This window comes from Manis pentadactyla, chromosome 17 (assembly GCF_030020395.1).
Source record: "Manis pentadactyla isolate mManPen7 chromosome 17, mManPen7.hap1, whole genome shotgun sequence".
Classification (NCBI taxonomy): Eukaryota; Metazoa; Chordata; class Mammalia; order Pholidota; family Manidae; genus Manis; species Manis pentadactyla.
Window position 1 is genome coordinate 22,236,045 of NC_080035.1, and position 21,021 is coordinate 22,257,065.

General features: G+C 37.0%; 1 protein-coding gene across 1 annotated transcript in view; it reads right to left on the bottom strand.

The window, feature by feature from the left end:
• DIAPH3 (diaphanous related formin 3) overlaps positions 1-21,021 on the bottom strand; it is a 536,969-nt gene that overhangs the window by 426,747 nt on the left and 89,201 nt on the right. The window contains exon 4 of the mRNA XM_057494450.1: positions 3,826-3,930. Within this exon, the coding sequence (XP_057350433.1) occupies positions 3,826-3,930 (105 nt within the window). The remainder of the gene's footprint in view (positions 1-3,825; positions 3,931-21,021) is intronic.

Sequence of the window (21,021 nt, forward strand, 5' to 3'; positions counted from 1 at the left end):
CTGTGTTGTTCCACAGGACACAATGAGAGACTTTCTTGGGACTCCATCTTCAGGGCCTATAATAGTGCCTGACATATAGACAACAAATATGTTTAGTGAACAAATTAATGTCCCAGAAATGTAGATTTACTGACAGTAAAGTTGTATTCAGCTGAAGTACATTTACTTATATTTTTAATTATGGTGTAATGATGTCAACAGCAAGAACAAGAAACAAATCATCAAAATGATCATCATAATAATTGTTATTACCACCACAGCTACCGTAAGAGGCAGCCACCAGTTATAAATTCTGTTATGTCCCAATCATGGAATAAACAAACAACAAGTCTGTGATATAGGTATTAATCCTGTCTTTGGGATGAGGAAATTATAGATCAGAGAGCTAAAATAAGATGTCCAAGATCAAACAAAGGGTAAGTAAATTGATCCAAAACACAGAGCTCTGACTCCTAAATCTCTAAGGCTAATTTGTGATGTCTAAGAATTAATGGACAAATCAATTCATATCACAAGAGCAAATACACAGCCCATGTCCTTAAAGAGCTGGAAGCACAGTACTCAGTGGTCTCTACAACTGAACATCAGGCTGACAAAACGTAAGACATGTTTAAAAATTAAACATCACTTGAGTCTTTCTTCCAAAAAAAAAATACCTCAGAGTCACTGACTGATCTAGGAGATAAATGGAGTTAAAAGTATCAGTAACTTAGATTCTTGTCTCCTGGCCTTAAGTTAAAGTATCCAGTGATAACTACAGTGTGTTATTTGTCTCCAGCCCAATTCTATTTTAAGTTCAGCCAAAAAAATTTTCTACCATCGTTCTACTGACCACTCCTTCATTAGCTTCCATTTCCTACTTTTCCATCCAATCCATTCATTCACAATTTTTATATAACTGGTCAAGCTCATTTGTTGTTTCATGAAATGAATGTAACTGATTCTGTGTGCCAGTCATGGTTTCTTAGTCATTAAGTCATTACTTCCATCCACACATTTCATGCTTCCTGGGGAAACTGGCACTCACGTGGAGGCTTAATGCTCGCTTCAATGTCTACATTTATAATCTGTTACAGAATAATTTTATCCATAGGGAAATTCACATTAAAGATATGCCTCTAACACACTATTATGCATCCTGATTCAAGTAGTTAAAGAGTACAATCAGCCTCACTTTTCTAGAATATAAATATTATCCCAATTTAGAAGTGACATTAAAAATCAATAACCACCTTAATTCACGAACAAGGAAAAATGTCTTAGAGTGAGAAGACCACCCAGTGTTTCTTAGCAATGTTGAGTAGCTAAAAACAAAAGCAGTTTAAGAGCCAAGATGAGAAATATTTTTAAATTAAACATTATAATTATGCTCAGTGAAACAAGCCAAGCGGAGAAAGAGAAATACCAAATGATTTCACTTATCTGTGGAATATAAGAACAAAGGAAAAACTGAAGGAACAAAACAGCACCAGAATCACAGAACTCAAGAATGGACTAACAGGTACCAAAGGGAAAGGGACTGGGGAGGAAGGGTGGGTAGGGAGGGATATGGGGGGGGGGAGAAGTAGGGGGGTATTAAGATTAGCATGCATGGGGGGGGTAGGAGAAAAGGGAGGGCTGTACAACACAGAGAAGGCAAGTAGTGATTCCACAACATTTTGCTATGCTGATGGACAGTGACTGTAAAGGGGTTTATAGGGGAGACCTGGTATAGGGGAGAGCCTAGTAAACATAATATTCGTCATGTAAGTGTAGATTAGTGATACCAAAAACAAAACAAAACAAAACAAAACAAAAAAGGGCAGTTCCTGTGTGGTAACCTCCAATGAGTTCTACACAAGGGTATAAAGGGCATATAAAAGTATAGGCAAAGGGTCTGTTTGCGTTTATACAGAAGATCAAAGCCTAATTGGGCTACCCCGAAAATGAACTAAGATACGATATGAAAGAGAACTTCCAACATCAGCACTCTCTGGAAGACTCATGCCAGAAGATGATCATCAAATAACCCCAACAAAGATCCACGCACTGCTACAGCTGTAGATGCACTCATCCCACCAGTTCCTAGACTTGCCATGGGAATGAGGAAGGAGATATCTAAGCTGGCCTGTGCATACAGTAAAACAACAAATTTGACTGGATCTATACTGTTGGAACTCAATCAAGAATTAGGAGAAGTGCAAATTGTAGCACTCCAAAATCTTACAACCACAGACTATTTATCGTTAAAAGAACATATGGGATATGAACAGTCCCCAGGAATGGGTTGTTCTAGTTTATCTGAATTCTCTCAAGCTGTTTAAGTTCAGTCGGACAATATCCACCATATCATAGATAAGTTTTCACAAATGCCTAAGGTGCCTAACTGGTTTTCTTGGTTTCACTGGAGATGGCTGGTAATTACGGGTATGCTTTGGTTATGTAACTATACTCCTATTATGTTAATGTGTGTGTGCAATTTAAGTAGTAGCTTAAAACCTATACATGCTGAAGTTACTCTACAAGAAGATATGTCAAAGAAATAATCAATCTTCCCATGTTTTCTTCCGCCTACTACTTCTATAGCTTTTCTTCTTCCTTCCTAATTACAACCCTTAAATAGAATTCGTGCCTCATATCAAATTTACCGAGTATCATAATTCTTCCAAGTGGTAAAGATACCTCAAGACAAATGCTGGGCATAGAAGCTACAGGGCATAAATATGCAGAAATAAAAAGCTAACCATTTCAAACAATAAGGCTTCTCTCTCACTTACCAACTTTACATTTCCCTGTATGGCCCCGGAAGATGACTGGTTAGCCAGAGACGGGTAAGATTCCTCAAGGGAGGAACAACCTAAGACAGGCACAGTCGCAGGGGGGCCATCAGGTGAGAAATTGGGGATTAACAGAGGTGAGGCTTAGAACCTCACCCCCCCATTCTGAGAGAAATCTTCTGCATACATGGATGTTTTATTGCCCTTGTCTAGCTTGGATTAACACATAGTCTACAGGCAGACACCTGATCATCTACATTTGCTCTCTTACAACACTAAACTATGTTTTCTACCTTTATCTTGTATCTACCTACCACTTCAGCATTTTATTAAAAATAATAATAATAAAGAGAGAAATGTGGTATCCACATATAAATCAAGTATAAAAATCAAATGAGTATTCATATTTGAACTGACTGTTTATAGTTCATAATGCAGGAGCAAAACCGAAAGTTTCTGTGATGACTGCCCTTGTACGGTTCACTATGTAACTTATTCATTATGTAAGAATTTGTTCTCCATGTAAGAACTTGTTTGTTATGCCTCAGAAGATTGGAGACTGATGAAAATTAGGCTTGGGGTAGATTAATGATTGTGCATTGAGCACTGACTCCCCTATACAGAATTTTATTGTTGTTAACAACCATTTGATCAATAAATATGAGAGATGCCCTCACAAAAAAAAAAAAAAAAAAAAAAGAACAGACTTCCAATGGTAAAATAAATAAGTAACCGGGATGTAATGTATAGCATAAGGAATATAGTCAAGATATTGTAACAGCTTGGTAGGGTGATAGCTGGAACCTAGAATTATGTATATAAATGTTTTATCACTGTGTTGTACACTTGAAACTAATGTAATGTAATACTGTGCATCAACTACCCTTCAATAAAAAATAATTATCAAAATAAAAAAATAAAAAAACATTATAATACTGCCCCTTTATACATTCAAAAGCCCTCTGATCACAGCTGCCCACAAACTTAAGCACTTCATTAGACAAATGCACTGTTTTCCATCCTACTACATGTTTCTGCAGTATTTGTCCACTTGACAGTCTTTACTTACAGTCTTCGAAGCAGTATTAATGTACTGCATCACCATTTCTTTTTTGATAGCGAAGTCCTTTTCCCGCAATGGTGCCTTCTTATCTTCATTTAAATTCATATCTTCCTGGAAAACACAATTAAAAGGCCTCATTTTAGAATCTAAGTAGCAATTCTACACCAACTATGAAAGGAAAAAAAAATCAATAATTTGTGACGGAGCAGCATTAATTGTTTTGGAATGATTTACATGCAGTTCTGCCTGAGAAAAAGAGAGAGAGAACTAGAGAGACAGAGAAGGTATTCAAATCATTTTCACAGGTAAAACACTTACCAGGTAATCTTTTTAAATGCACAGCAGGCTAGTAAAAATTTTATTCATATCACTATTGATAATTAGACAGTTGAAGATTGCCACCTTTCATAAGGTCATTAGGATTCTCAATTTCAAAATATATATGTATTATCTTTTTATAACAGCTGCCACTGAAGCTATCTTGCACAGTTTTTAAAGAACTGTTCCATGTCTCAAAAATTGAATGGTACATGAGCCAACAATCTTCCAGGTTTTGATAGCTACAAGCTTATATCAAATACCTAGAACTGGTCACAGCAAAAACAATGGACACTCTATAGTTCTGATTGTCTCTCCTCTACCCCTATCAAAAATATTTACTTGATTTGTTCAGTGTTCTAAGTCATGTAAAAGTCTCACTCATAAAAAGGGGTAATGACTAAAAATGTAACATTCCTAAACAGTACCAATCAAAATAAGGGTGTAAGTAACCTGGATCTTGCTACAGGCTGAATTCTGACTAAATATACTACAAGTATATATGAATTGCTACCAGGATCTATCAATGAATTTGCTTTAGAAAAAGGTTGTTCTGGCAAAGGAAAGGGAGAGTAAGGTAAGACAGAAACGGCTAAAGAAGGGCAGCTCAAATAGGTTTCCTCCTGATCTTAGCCCTGGGTCATTTGTGATATGCAATGTAAAACACCTGAGTATATATAAACTGCATATCCGGGTGGGAAACAGGTCCATAAAAATCAAGACTTTGGATCACTGATGGAGCCCAGCAGGCTAAATCTCTTCTAAGTTGTTTAAGGGTGCTGCAGTTCATCAAACACTGCAGTTTATGCCTTTAGCTGACTCAGTTTTTGGCTACCAAACCCTTCAAGCACTTAAAAGTCAAAATTCCCTTCATTTCACCTTGACATAAATATTTAACATCTTAAAAGTTATTCCATTTGACACTCCAATAAAAGGTAGTAATTAGTAATGTCACTCCTGGCTGTTCTAGTTAGAAATATCCTATGATGTGAATAATGGTTTGTTTTGTATCACTTTTTTCTCCCAGCCAGTGACTCTCAGTGGGCCTTACAAGCACTTAGGAAGCATTATGGAAATGTTTGGGGCATTTTGGATGTCACAGTGACTGAACTGATGTCACCAGCATTTACAGATTTACAGTGGGAACGTATGCTAGACATTCTGCAACACATGGGCTAATCCTAGAGTAAGAATCTGTCCCATGTTCCAAAAAAAGATGAATATATCCTCAGAGAGACAGAATCATAATAATCTAAGCCTATAGACTTTAATTCAATGAAATTAAATGGAAAATGGAATTAATATGCAAATGGCTACAGATTAAAAACTTAGTACTGTGTGGTTTTAGTATACACTAAATTTTCCAAACAACTACTCTGTAAATTATAGTAACACTGTGAGTTTTTTGTTTTACTTTTGGTCAGCCTTATCATCAATTATGCTCCATTTCTGAAATTTAGATATCTTGGGACAATACAGCTACAGTATCTGAAACACCAGAACAGCACAACTGTATCAGCCTATAATGTAACCATTGAACTCAAAGTGGCATGAGGCAAAGATTCAACAATGTGACTTTTCTGTACCTTCTTGAGGAGTCATGGCCAATTTTTTATACTGAAATACATATTGTTTTATTATACAGTACAGTAAAGCATTATGTTGGCTTTTTAATTATGAGTATAGAGAGTTTATATTATCTACAAAGAATGCCACTGGAAGAAAGTGATGGGGAAGGTAGGGAATAATTGTTATAATAGGTTCAGGGACCAAAGAGCCCTGAGAACCTGCATTTTAAATTATCCTCTGTATTTTCATTTTCTTCCAAATCTTATTTCTGGCCAAATAATTTCCAGACTCTTTAAGCAGCAAATTAAATGCTTATTCGATACATAATACTAAAAAACAGAAAGCCTATTTGTCATGACTGAAATCAAAATTTCACAGTTGTAAAGTCGAAGGAAAGAAAGGCTATTCCTTTACCTCTTGGAAAGTTATCTTTAACATGACATGAGCTCATACACAAAAGTGGTATATTTGGAATTCAGGAAGAGATCCACAGTTCTCCCAAACTCTTTCCACTGTCTTATACCACCTCTCTTGTGTAAATATGGCATTCAGTTTGAGGGTGTGATCATCACTCAGTCTAAGCTCCACATATTATAGACTAAAAAACACTGGCTCACAGAAATGAAGTGACTTTTCAGAGCTAGCTGGTTTTAGAAACTCAAGAACTGGAGCCCAGACTCCCAGCCTAGTTGCAGCTTCTGGGTAATTATACTGGGTCCCTTGTGAGCAAGTGGCCGATTTTCATGGTATTTAGTTTACATCTGCTCAAAATGATCATATCATATCTATACTGTCTTAGGTCGGGTTCCCTAGAGGCAGAGCCTGACATAGGGATTCAGGTGCAGGGGATTATTGGAAGGGATGCTTTCAGGATAAGGGAGCCAAGGAAGTAAAACAGGACAGTGTAAAGAGACATTCAAAACTGTGGCCTCAGCCTGAATGGCACTGCTGTGAGTACCACTTGGAGGTAGAGGCCGGCCGCAACACCCCCAAATCAGTCAGTCAGTAGTAGCTGCAGGACCCCAGTTCTGTGAAGCCAAATCTCTGGGTAAGAGGTCAGCAGTAAGCCACTAGGAGTCAACACTCACCACCTGGGGTATTGTGTGCAACCACATGGTGAAGGGTCTTGAAGGGCACAAACAGCAACCACTACACCATTGGAAAACAACTTAATATTATAATAAGGCTCCTTTCTAAGCAGAAATTAATACCTAAATCCACAAATATGGCCTACACAAGCAATACAAATTACTGTGTGTGCATCAACAAGTTCTTCATCTCAAACATAGGTTGGGACAGCTACTACCCTGCATAGGTACAAAATGATAATGCAGCTAGCTACAGATCTCAAAATCGCCCTTAAATGCAGTTTACTTCAATAAATCAATACATAGAAATATGCATGTAATTCATTAAATATATTATAAATAAAACACTTAACAGGAAATACATAGCACACCTAATTATATAAGGCCTGATGAGTAATTTGAATGAAGTTAACATTTCAGTGGATATGAGATAAATACATATTCTTCAAATGGAAAAACCTTATCAGTTGGCTGTTTAGCTGATTTATCTCATTCAAAGATATTATTTTAGTAGTCAAACCAAAACTTTAGTTTCTGTCTGAAGGATAGTTACTGTTTTTGTTGTTAAAGTTATATTAACATGCTAACATACATTATTAATTAAGTAATTTATAGCACTACCTTCATATACATGTTTAGCCAGTTTTGCCTGGAGAAACTGGGAGCTACAACATCAAAAAGTAATTTTATATTAATTACTTTCTAATTAAAAACTGTACTTAAATTGAATCACTGTGTTATACTATGCCAGTCTGAGGGGCACTAGAGATAGATTTTAGAAATATAGAGAAGAAATACTACAAAAAGAAACGCAAATTGAGGCACTATACAAAATAACCAAGCAGATTCTTCAAAAGTCTCAAGGTCACAGAAGATAGGGAAGGTGTCACTGATGAGAGGAGACTAAGGAGACGTGGCAAGTCAAATGCCAGGTGTGATCCTGGATTGGATCCTAGGACAGAAAAAGCACAAAACTGGCAAAATCTGAATAATGTCTGTGGTTTAGTTAGTATTGTACCAACGAAACTTTCTTTTAGTTTTAAAAATTGCACTAAAGTTATACAAGATGTTGAAATTAGAGGAAGGTGGGTGAAGGGTATGTAAGAGCTCTGCTTTTACAACTCTTAAGTCTAAGATTATTTCAAAATAAAGTTTTAAAAGACTAAATTTAATCATTGAATAAAATCCTGCTATAAAAAATAATTTGAAAAGAATGAGAAAAATGGGATATCTTCCTTTAAAAAAAATACCTTGTTTAAGTCCACTAAATAAAAAGACTAAGTTTCTGGTGAATTTGGCTACAATAAATATACATAGACTTGCTGGAGGAGAGGAAAGTAAAGAAACCACTATCAAGACAAGTCCAAGGCTACTAAAAGGAACAGTTAAGACATAAATACCAAATTTCATTTTTTAAATCTATAAGTTCAGGAACCTTTGGAATTTTCTAAAAGCACATAGTTCAAGTTGCTCAAATTTCCTACCGTTTTCATTCCAAATCCGCTCTGTAAACCATCCTACTTACTATTTCTCCCCAAAAACCTTTCTACATCTTTTCAGAAAGACCTAATATTCCTATGGTCCTAAATAATGCCTGAGTTCTTGAGCCAGGCACTGGGCTAACACTTATAAGCACTATTTAATTAATTCTCACCAATAATGCTCTGGAGGTATGTACTAGCCTCTCTTCATTGATAAGAGGAAAGAGACTTAGGGAAATTGACCATAGTCCAATAACTTAGACTTGAGCTCAGGTCTCTTTCTATTATTATTTCCCTATTAATGATCTCCATCATCATCTAGAAATCTCACTTCCTTTGGAGCTGGTACTATCTGACTTATCTGTGCTGCCAGAACCTTGTGATGACTACTCTGCCACCCCATTGCCTTGCCACCCAGTCTTCGGCTTCCCTACTGCCAGCAATCTTCACTTCAACTTTCCTCCACCAGCCTTCATGACCACACCTAGACCTCTTCATATCTAAAAACTGTTCCACCGCAGGCATCATAATCCCCAAGGTACTATTATCAGACCTTACTCTTCTATCTTTTTACTTCTTCCACTTTCAGGAACCACCTGTTTCTAACCTCAATAAACCTCCAGTTTCTTAATCCCCTCCATTTTCTCCTAAAGCAGGCAAAATACTATGGTCCATCACTTCCTACATTTATGGGAAATCCTACCAGTCTCTTTCTAACATTCCCTAAGGTATTATTCTCAAACTTGCCATTCTCCATGAGCTATGAAACTACCACTTCTGCTCATCATTTTCAGGAACCAAATTTCAATTTCCTCTGTGAAAAGAAAGCCAACATTCAATTTTGTTTCCTGTATTACCAATTTACTTGCACACTAATCTTTCTGTACCCACTCCTTCATCTATCCAGAGATAATACCATTCATTTATGCCTGCATCCTGTTTCACTTCCTAAAAGGACATTTCACAATTATCTTTTTTTCAATCCTGTTTCACTAAATTCTTCTCAGTTGGTTGGGTCTCAATATGTAAACACATTTATATATACATTTATTTATATATTTATATAAACACAATATATAAACCCATTTAATCCTAAATGGATTAAAATTAAAAGAAAAAAAGCCCTCCCTCAACCCTAACTCTCCTTTATATAGGACTTTTTTACCACCTCAATTTTTTCTATACTTGCTGCCTCTTTTACACTGCATAGATCATGGTGGTTACTTTTTAAATATTTGTTTTTAAAAGATGTAACAAAAGTTCCCAAATATAAACTACCAATTCTACTTTAGGACAAACATATAAAATGCAGGCAATTTCTGGGAGCTGGAGCTGGAGCTAGAGATAATACTCACAACCCCAGCCTAGAAACTTGACAGAAACAATTCCCAGTTCCAGAGATAGAATCTTCAGGCAGAGGTATCAGCACAGGTAAAACTGGCCAAGGTAAAATCCTTCAAGACTTTGGGGAAACCCAGCAGAACCACCCCCAACTTCAGTGACCTGGAACAAGATCAGGGTGTGGCTGAACCCTGCCCAGTGACTCCACGTCAAGAAGAGATTGGGGGCTGAGACCTCACCCAGATTCCTCTCATCAAGCTGTGTAACTGTGTGGTGCTGTGTCCAGCCAAAGGAATGAAAGGATACACCTTTTTCTAATTTGCACAAGAACACCAAATGGGTCAGTGGTGGCCCTTTCCTGGAAACGAGTCCATTGCATGTAGTCAAGCCAGCAGCTTTTTAAGATATTCTAAAGGATTCTTTCTGTAGTAGAATTTAGAAGAATTCCTTCCTGTGGGACCAGAGGTTCCCACAAACCAAGAAATTACAAGTTTGCTACTATTTTGAGATATCTTGGCTCCATCCTAGACTGATAAAATATTGGTACAATATATTCCATAGTTTCCTTGGCAAAACTGAAAGAGGAAAAAATATGTAATTTTAATACTCGTGCAATAAATACAAATAGTTAGAACACTAAGAAGTAATCAATCAGAGAATGGCCAACAGAGTGGACATTTTTCCAACTGAATTACAGACATCGGACTCATTATTGTCATTCACGGATGTGGATTTTACAAGACAGCATGCTCATTAAATTTACATACATCAAGTTGAGTGGGATAGTTAACACCATGGAGAGTCAGATTAAATTTAAAATGATTGACTGTTTGGAGAATTAAGCAAATATATACAAGCGGCAAGTTGTTGAAGATGGTCAGGTGTGAGGTAATTCACCCAGAGAAGAAAAACACTACAGACAGGCAGAGGCATGACTAGACTTATAAAATCGATCCTGGAAAGACACTATAAGAATGGACCAAAATATTCATATGGATCAGTAAGCATGATGTTGTAAGGTAAAAACTGAAAGCACAGCAGTATCAAAACCAAGCATTAGTTCTTATTTAGGCAACAGCAATCATTTCAATAGTGTACTGTTTTGTTTTATGGGTTAAAGCCAATATAATTATTCTTGGTAGCAGTCTCTTGTTTGCTAACATTTCATCACTACAGCCGCAGCTTGGTTAAGCATCTGAAGAGGTTCACAATGATCCCCTAATTACTTCTCCTGAGACTTCAGAGCTCAATACCCTATAAGCACAATATTTTTTTCTGAAAGTATAATTCTGTTTTTAACCATATTGGAATTCATCTTCTATAGCACACAATATCAAAAGGTCTTGCTGATGTTTATCCCTACCAAGATAGGCTTTCACTACCAAGAACAGTTTACTGTCAAATAAAAAATGGAAGATTTCATGACCTCATTCCAGGTCAATACACACTCTCAAAATAGTGCACACTGACTGAATCTTATCTAGTTCCACAATTTAATAAACTTTACTCTTAGGTTAGGTTTCAGTAAAATTAGAAAACCTTTGAAATATGAATATAACCAACATCATGGAACTTCAAATTAACTTTATTACTTCTTGTTTGTATTAAAGGTGTCCCTAAATATGCTAAAGCTATAAAATTACTTATCTTTCATCAATCGTTTTTGCTATGTTCTTATAGAAACTTTTGTAATTCTTTTTTTTAAGATAAATGTTATTATTATAAAAGGTTATATTTTCCGGTTTTACCAATAGCGGAGCTGGATTTTCACTGTTTATCCATAGCGTCTCTTATTCAATCCCCATTAAACTCAGTAGGAAGTCAGATGGCTAGTTCATTAATAGGAGAGCAGTAAGAAAATGCCATTTATCCTCAGATTGATAATGAACTATTATTTGACCAAATATTCTCACTAGATCTTACAGAAAAAGTGCAGAGTATCTCAATTTGAAACCAAATTTCTGTTTATCCTAAAGTCAATATGAAAGAACAAACACCAAGAAATTTAAATAGCATTATTTTCATGTACTATTAATTTTAGCAGAATAGACAAAGGAAATGAATATGCAGGGAGCTGTACCACCCTTATTTTGGAATGTAATCTTGTGAGAACTGTTCAAGCATATGCATAAGCACCTACAATTACAGACAACAATCGTATAATCCTGCAAGTAAAAACACAGGCACTGAGAAAAAGGACTTTTATTTGCTTCTTAACTTTTCTCAATGAATAGCCATTTCTTCACAAACTGCATAAAGGATAAAATGGTCAGACTTAAGACACAAAAGCCAAGTTTTCTAGAGACAAAAATAACACTGAGAAAAAGCCTTCTCAGTTCGACAACGACATACCTGCACACTTCCTAACTGGTGATGCAAAGCACAGTTAAACATCGTAACGTTGATCCGTTTAGAAATTCCCATCTTTATCCATTTTATTGGTTCAACAAACCCCTGTAAGGCAAAATCCAGTGCTCCTAAATCCTTTATTTTCTCATTTATTTGGATCTAGAGCAAACAAGTCAGCACTGACATTATCCCCCAACAAACACAAACAATCAACCAACTTGACAATCGTCTTACACTTTCATACTCTTTCCTCCTCTTCCTCATATACGGATCATTATTCAGATGATTTTAAACAACATTTCCCTGAGTTTTTCAATTTCTACCTAAAGGACAGGGAAAAGGGTGACAACTAACAGATCAGAACAAAGCATTCCCAACAGAACCTCTCTCATTTTATGTGGCCAACCCTAAATAGACATTTTTTGTTTGTAAGAAATAAAAAATGCTATGATACAGAAAAGGGGACTTGTAAAGAATGTTAATACTTGAAATAAACTAACTGCTGATAGGAATCTATAGTAGTCAATAAACATCTAGGGAATTAACACAAAGGAGCCTTTGCTGATTTTGCTTTTCATTCAGGCTCCTGGTGACCTTTAGCTGTCACTTACACATTCAACACAATAGGCATTCATTTATTGACTGAAGAAATAGCTATACATAAATTCTTACCACAGAGATTTAAAGAGGAAAAAGAAAAAGAAACAGGAAAATTGTCCTTAGGATGTTCCCAAAGAGTGGCAAGATGGAATAAAGTTAGCCACATGAGTCCTCCTCCCACCAACTGTACCACAGAGTACAAATGTATATGGTCATATTTGACTTTATTCTTTCAGTTGAGCTCTTCTTTCTTCCTCCGGACCCTAAGTTTCCAAGATGACTGAACTGACTGCAAAACTAAGAGAAAGACATCTCAATAGTTAACTCTATGTGTACTAAATTTGTCTCATCTGATTGCTTAAACATACTGTTTGCCAAAGTGGAAGGAAGAGATCAACTGACTGGATGACACATGCACTATGCACTGACAAAGCACTAAGAGGACAAAGACAAATAAGTTGAATATTCATAGTCCAATAAAATATGCTTTTTATAAACAGATGAGAAAACTGATCTAATGAATCAGCAAATAAAAGAAAACAGAAATGTATCAGACATAGACATTCATTTAATCAGTAGTGGAGGATACACTCACTTTAAAAGATAAAAATAAGCAGGGCCAAGCATCTACCGTACTGGAAGGCTAGTCTAGAGAGGGGCTCTCCAACTTAATGCAAGTAACTAAAAGGAAAGATGATTTTCTCTGTTCCTTTACTAAATATTTTAGGAACAGAGAAAAAGAACATATTAACTCTTTTCTGTGGTTATCAGAAAAGGCGTCATGGAATCTGATTTTGAAGGCAGGTGACTTTTCTGAAGGATGGGGCAGATATTGGGTGCATACACAGAAATTTTAAGGAAAGTCCAGCTTCTCAGTTCCCCTAATTCAGAGTTTATTATATTTGGAGTAAAATCTGAGATCTGAAAAACAATATTCACAACAGTCAAGAAGACAATTTTAGCCTTGTAGAATTCTACTTAGTGTAGTAAAAATAAAAAATGTTTAAAAAGGAGTAAAAATAGGAAAACAAAACAGTTATTCACAGATATTCTGATTGTACACACAAAACACTACGAGGGAATCTACAAATAAAAACTAATGAGACATCACTGGATTCCAAAATCCATTAACAAAAATTAATAATACACTAAGTAAAAAAAATGTTTGCACATCCTGGTTACATATTAGAATAAACCAAGGAATAAATCTAATAAAAGATGTATAGGACCTCTAGGGAAAAATTTTTACTCTTCAGGAATAGAAAATCCACATTAATAAATAAACAGAGATATAATATATACAGTGTACACAAATGTGAAATTTAGTATTGCTAAGGCATCCATTCAGCCTAAATCAATAAATTCACTACAGTTCCAATCAAGATCCCAATAGGGTTTACAATTGAATTTAACAGATTATAAAATTAATATAAAAATTCAAAGGGCCAGGAATAAGCAAGAGGATATTGAAGAAGGGAAAGGAGTCTTAGCTATCAATGCTCACTATAGAGCCATAGTAATTAAGACAAGAGATTTAAATGCAGAGCTAGACAAACAGGCCATTGGTCAAAAAAAAAATTAAACCTCAGAAACAAACCCATGTATAGAAACTTCATGTATAACAGTGGACACATTACAGATCTTAAGAACGACTTCTAAATAAATGCTGCTGTATAAACTACAAGTAGGGGAAAAAAAATGAATCTGTATCTCATAGACAAGGATATATAATTTCAACAATTTTAAAAACATAGAAGAACAGATTTATGATGACAGGATAGAGAAGGATTTCTTAAATAATATACAAAAAGCAAAAAATATTCAGAAGATGGCTAAATCTGACCACACTGAATTTTACAGTTCTGTACTTTAATCCCTCCACACCCAAAAGAAAGTAAAAAAGTGAAAAGACAAGATACTTATCAAGACCCATAAAATGACATGAGCATTTATCAAGATATGTGACAAGTCCTATGAATTATGAAAAAGACAAAAACCCTAGCAATAAAGTGAGCAAAAATATGAAGAAATTCACAGAATAAACCATAAGACCAATAAATGCATAAAAGATGTTCAACTTCACTTACGATCATAAAAACATTAATTTTTTTAAGCTATGAAGTAACCTGTTTATATCCAACAGACTTGCAAATCTTACATAGTCTTATAATACTAACGCGAAGTCAGGGACAGTCTACAAATTAACCAGGTGGAACCATCAAAAGTGTCAAATTCATAAATACAAGGAAAGACTGAAGACCTATTCCAGACTGAAAAAAAAAACATGAAAAGTGAATGCAATATGATTCTAAACTAGACTCTTCTACTATGAGGAACATTATTGGTAATACTAGTAAATCCTGAACAGGGTCTGAGAATTAGTTGGTAGGAACTGATCAGTGTTAACTTTCTGATTTTGGTGGTTACACTGTGGTCATGTAGGAGGATGTTGTTATTTGTAGGGACTCTCAAGTATTAGGGGATTATGGGGCAATGAGTCAGCAACTTACAATCAATTGATTAAGAAAAAAGTTTTTGTACATTTGCATTATTACACTGAAAAAATTTTCTTTTAATGTAAAAGAATGAAGTCAATTGTCTTGCCAATGGGTTTCAGCCTTGGGCAAGTTCGCTATGCATTCAGTGTGACCAAATAAATCGAAAGCAAAACGTTCTTAGAGTGAAAGGGTTATACCCAACTTTATTTCCTGGTGGCAGATCAGTCACTAAATTCCCATTCACTCAGAGAGAGTCTGCATGCAGCAAGCCAGTCTCTCCCTCTGGGCCCATCTGTCTGCACAGCTGTCCTCCGGTCCTCTCTGCCTGCACAGCTGTCCCACACAGCCATCCTCTAGGTCCCTCTCTGCACAGTCGTCCTGCACAGCCGTCTTCTGGGCCTCTGTCCTCAGTGCTGCCACCACTCCAGCCTCTGCTCTGCTCTCCTGCAGCCTTGCAGCCCTGCCACTGTGTTGTGCCCAGAGCACTGGATGGAGCTCTTTATAGAGTCAACAGCCATGTATTGCCCACAGGTGTGCAGTGAGCTAGTCAATCAGGGACAGGTAAGAATCCTGGCCACAGGAACTCTGATTTTATCCACACCAATCAACTTCAGAATATTGTTCCCTTTTGGGAATTTAGGAAGAAAGAATGGGATTAAACAGGGTACACAAGGTACTTAAATTCTACCTGAGATAGTGTTTGTTTCGTATACTTGAAACACCATTAAAAATAACACCATTGAACAAAAATAGATTCAACTTTCTACATACCTTGAAAATTGTTTCAAAACCCAAATCATGAATACCTTTAGTATTATCTTTGTCTCCTCACACTAAAAGCCAATATGTATTTAACAGTAGGTCATCTAAGCTCTTAATGCCAATAAACACTTGAAGCACATGGTTAAAGAGATAATGATGATGCCACTTTATAAATGTCCACTCTCCTACATTAGGATAAAGGCTGATAAACATCTTACCAAGATGAGCATACCACTATTCATTCATACTTAATACTTTGGGCAATTTTATTAGACCATTTCTTCCACACTTATAAGTGAAAACAGGAAGTCCAGAATTTAAATAATTTGTCAGAATCATTTTGTCATCATTGACTCTCATTTAACACCTGTTAATGATGACACCCTGATAGATGACCTTCCTTGCATAGCTTGTATTCTCAGAGTGGAAGTGAGAAAACAAAAAAGGTACGAATACATGAAATCTCTCTTATTCATTATTTTAATGTTTTAGTGTGAATGGGCAAATTGGCAATTAAATTTCATTTCCACCTAAACATAGAATTTGAGGTGAAAAATGTATCTTAGAAATCTTCAAAGTTAGATTTTGCACTTAAATCTAAATCTAACCTTAAAACTTAGAAGATGCACTTAATTCAACAGGCAATTGTTTGGGATGATAAACCTGCCGGATGATGCTGTGTGGCTCTCATCTAGTGAGGAGGAATATCAAAATAATAAGGATAAAAATACATGAGGATAAAAATACACACAGGCAGCTCTGGGAGGTGGGCTTAAAGCGTAGGATCCACAGAGCATGGGAAGATGCCAAAGAAGAATGTTTTGAGGACGATTTAAGGTGTGGATTTTAAAGAGTTCTCTAGCAGAGACACGGGCAGGTGAACGGAAAAGGCAGTGCGATGACCCCAGTAAGAGGTAATGAAAGCTTGCATAAGGGGAGGGACAAAATCAGGACCTAAGGAGGACACAGAAGTGAACAGATGTGACCAGCGCCTGAATGGAATCAAGAATGACTCCCAGATTCAATGTGGACATCTCCAAGAGGGAATTAAGAAAGAAGCAGGAGTTTTGTCTTGATTTTTTTTTAAGGAATATAATGGAGAGGTGACGTCAAGAAGATGGCATTCCTGATGTCAGTCCCCCTCCAAAAGGCCAACTAGCAAGTATCCACAGATACCATTGTGAAAAGCACAGAAACGGTGAATGAAGCTGAGCATGGCCCTGGACGACAGACACCAGTGAGGATGGCATTAGGAGGGCAAGAAGTGCAGTTTCATCGCCACCCCATCACCCATCCCCCCGACCAGCAAAGCAAGGCGCCACACTGCTGGGCCCCCTGGGTTTTACTGTTTCTCCAGTAGAAAGAAAGCCCAAGGTAGACATCCAGCTTCCCCAGCAACTTTGGAGGATGCTTCCTGGGAGTATGTTTGAATCTCCCCTCAAGGGAGTCACTGGGGGAAAGCTGTCTCCATTCCCAGAGGGTGAGCCCTGAAGTTGGAGGAACCCCAGATGTATGCTCCCTCCATCTCTCCCCACAACCTTGCTGTGCGGCTCTCTGGTGTGCCACCTATGCTCCAGGACCTGAGAGTCATAAATCTTGTTCTCAAAGTTCCCTGATGGTTTCTTGCTGAAGTAAATCCTGAAATCATTATAAAAACCCTCAAGGGCCAGCCTCATCAGAACCTTGGCCCCAGTGCTCATGGGGGAATGTTTTTGGGGCTCACTACAAGTAAAGACGGACCCAGCAGAGTATCTCACATATTCCTACCCAAGGACATCATGTCCAATAGGCTAGGACAGCGAGCACGGTGAAGCTCACTCCCTGCTGAAGTGAACCTGGGAAGTGTGGAGGTAGAGACCATTCCCTCACATGCACAAATTCAAGGATACAAGTAGCAGGAAGGACCAAGTAAACATGACACCACTAAAGGAAACCAATAAAGTTCCAGTAACTAACTCTAAAGAAATGGAGTTCTATTAGCTGACAAGGAATTCAGAATAATCCTCTTTAAAAAGCTCCCCCAAAACACACAGAGCAAAACTAAATGAAACTCGGAAAGCACTATGAACATAAAGTTCAAAAAAAAATCAAAACTGTCAAAAAACAAATGAAAGCAAAAACAAAGAACAAATCCTAGAACAGAATACAACCAAACTGAAGAATTCAATAGCATGTTTCAAAAGCAGTTTTCACCAAGCAAAAGACAGAATCAGTGTATTTGAAGATGGGTCATTTGAAATTATCCAGTCAGAAGAGCAAAAAGAAGAAAAGGGAACAATGCTTATGGGACACCAACAAGAGAACAATATATTCATTATAGAAATCCCAGAAGAAGAGAAAGAAGGGAAAGTGTAAAGCAATAATGGCTGTAAACTTCACAAACCTGGGGTGAGAAATGGACATCCAGATTCAAAAGACCCAAAGGGTTCCAAACAGGCTGAGCCAAAATGGGCTACACTGAGACACATTGAAATTAAACTAAAAAGTCATAGACAAAGAGAGAATTTGAGGAACAGCAAGAGAAAAACAACATATCACAAGGACTAAACCCAAACATCACTCTTCTTTGACATCTTCACAAACTCTATCAGACTTAGTCACTCCTTAAGCTTGCCTCTCAGAGCTGCTTATAACTCCCTCATGGAATTTATTCTTATTATTTTGATATGCCTTCCCACTAGATGACAGCCGCACAGCATCATCCAGCCGGTTTATCATCTCAAACATGGGCAGAATTAAATAAACATTTTTCAAAAGAGAGTAAACAAATGGCCCACAGGTACAATTGAAGGTGCTCCACACCACTGATCATCAGGGAAATGAAAATCAAAACCACAGTGAGATACGACCTCACACCTGTTAGAATGACTGGAATCAAAGAGAGATATCAACTGCTGATGAGGATATAAAGAAAAAAGGCAAAGATGTAAATTGCTACAGCCACAGTGGAAAATAGTTTGGAGGTTCCTAAAAAAATTAAAATGCAGCATTTCCACAAGATTCCACTTCTGGGTATATATCCAAAGAAAATTAAACTAGTATCCCAAAGAAATATCTGTACCCCCATATTCAATGCAGCATTGCTTACAATAACCAAGACATAGAAACAACCTAAGTGTGTCTACTGAGGAATGAATGAATACAGAAACTATGATGTATATGTGCGTGCACACGCACACACACACACACACACACACATATGCAATATGGAATATTATTCAGCTGTACAAAGGAAATTCTGTCATTTGTGACAATATGGATGAACCCTTAGGGTATTATGCTAAGTCAGCCAGAGAAAGACAAATACTGAATGCTATCACTTTTTTTTTTATTTTGTTATCATTAGTCTACAATTACATGAAGAACATTATGTTTACCAGGCTCTCCCCTACACCAAGTCCCCGCAACAAACCCCATTACAGTCACTGTCTATCATCATAGTAAGATGCTGTAGAATCACTACTTGTCTTCTCTGTGTTGCACAGCCCTCCCCTTTCCCCCAACCCCACATTATACATGCTAATCATAATACCCCCTTTCGTTTCCGCGCCCTTATCCCACCCTACCCTCCCACTCTCCCCAGTCCCTCTCCCTTTGGTAACTGTTAGTCCATTCTTTGGTTCTATGATACTGCTGCTGTTTTGTTCCTTCTGTTTTTCCTTTGTTGCTATACTCCACAGATGAGTGAAATCATTTCGTATTTGTCTTTCTCCGCTTGCTTTATTTCATGGAGCATAATACTGTCTAGTTCCATCCATGTTGTTGCAAATTGTAGGATTTGTTTTCTCCTTATGGCTGAATAATATTCCATTGTGTATATGTACCACATCTTCTTTATCCATTCATCTACTGATGGACACTTAGGTTGCTTCCATTTCTTGGCTATTGTAAATAGTGCTGCGATAAACATAGGGGTACACCTGTCTTTTTCAAACTGGGCTGCTGTATTCTTAGGGTAAATTCCTAGAAGTGGAATTTCTGGGTCAAATGGTAAGTCTATTTTGAGCATTTTGAGGAACCTCCATACTGCTTTCCACAATGGTTGAACTAATTTACATTCCCACCAGCAGTGTAGGAGGCTTCCCCTTTCTCCACAACCTTGCCAACATTTGTTGTCGTATGTCTTTTGGATGGCAGCCATCCTTACTGGTGTGAGGTGATATCTCATTGTAGTTTTAATTTGCATTCCTCTGATAACAAGCGATGTGGAGCATCTTTTCATGTGTCTGTTGGCCATTTGAATTTCTTCTTTGGAGAACTGTCTGTTCAGCTCCTCTGCCCATTTTTTAATTGGATTATTTGCTTTTTGTTTGTTGAGGTGCATGAGCTCTCTATATACTTTGGATGTCAAGCCTTTATCAGATCTGTCATTTACGAATATATTCTCCCATACTGTAGGGTACCTTTTTGCTCTATTGATGGTGTCCTTTGCTGTACAGAAGCTTTTCAGCTTAATATAGTCCCACTTGTTCATTTTTGCTATTGTTTTCCTTGCCCGGGGAGACATGTTCATGAAGAAGTAGCGAATGTTCATGTCCAAAAGATTTTTGCCTATGTTTTTTTCTAAGAGTTTTACAGTTTCATGACTTACATTCAGGTCTTTGATCCATTTCTAATTTACTTTCAGGTATGGGGTTACACAGTGATCCAGTTTCATTCTCTTACATGTAGCTGTCCAGTTTTGCCAGCACCATCTGTTGAAGAGACTGTCATTTCCCCATTGTATGTCCATGGCACTTTTATCGAATATTAATTGACCATATATGTTTGGGTTAATATCTGGAGTCTCTAATCTGTTCCACAGGTCTGTGGCTCTGTTCTTGTGCCAGTACCAAATTGTCTTGATTACTATGGCTTTTTTGTAGAGCTTGAAGTTGGGGAGTGAGATCCCCCCCACTTTATTCTTCTTTCTCAGGATTGCTTTGGCTATTCGGGGTCTTTGGTGTTTCCATACAAATTTTTGAACTATTTCTTTCAGTTCGTTGAAGAATGTTGTTGGTAATTTGATAGGGATTGCATCAAATCTGTATATTGCTTTGGGCGGGATGGCCATTTTGACGATATTAATTCTTCCTAGCCAAGAGTATGGGATGAGTTTCCATTTATTAGTGTCCTCTTTAATTTCTCTTAAGAGTGTCTTACAGTTTTCAGGGTATAGGTCTTTCACTTCTTTGGTTAGGTTTATTCCTAGGTATT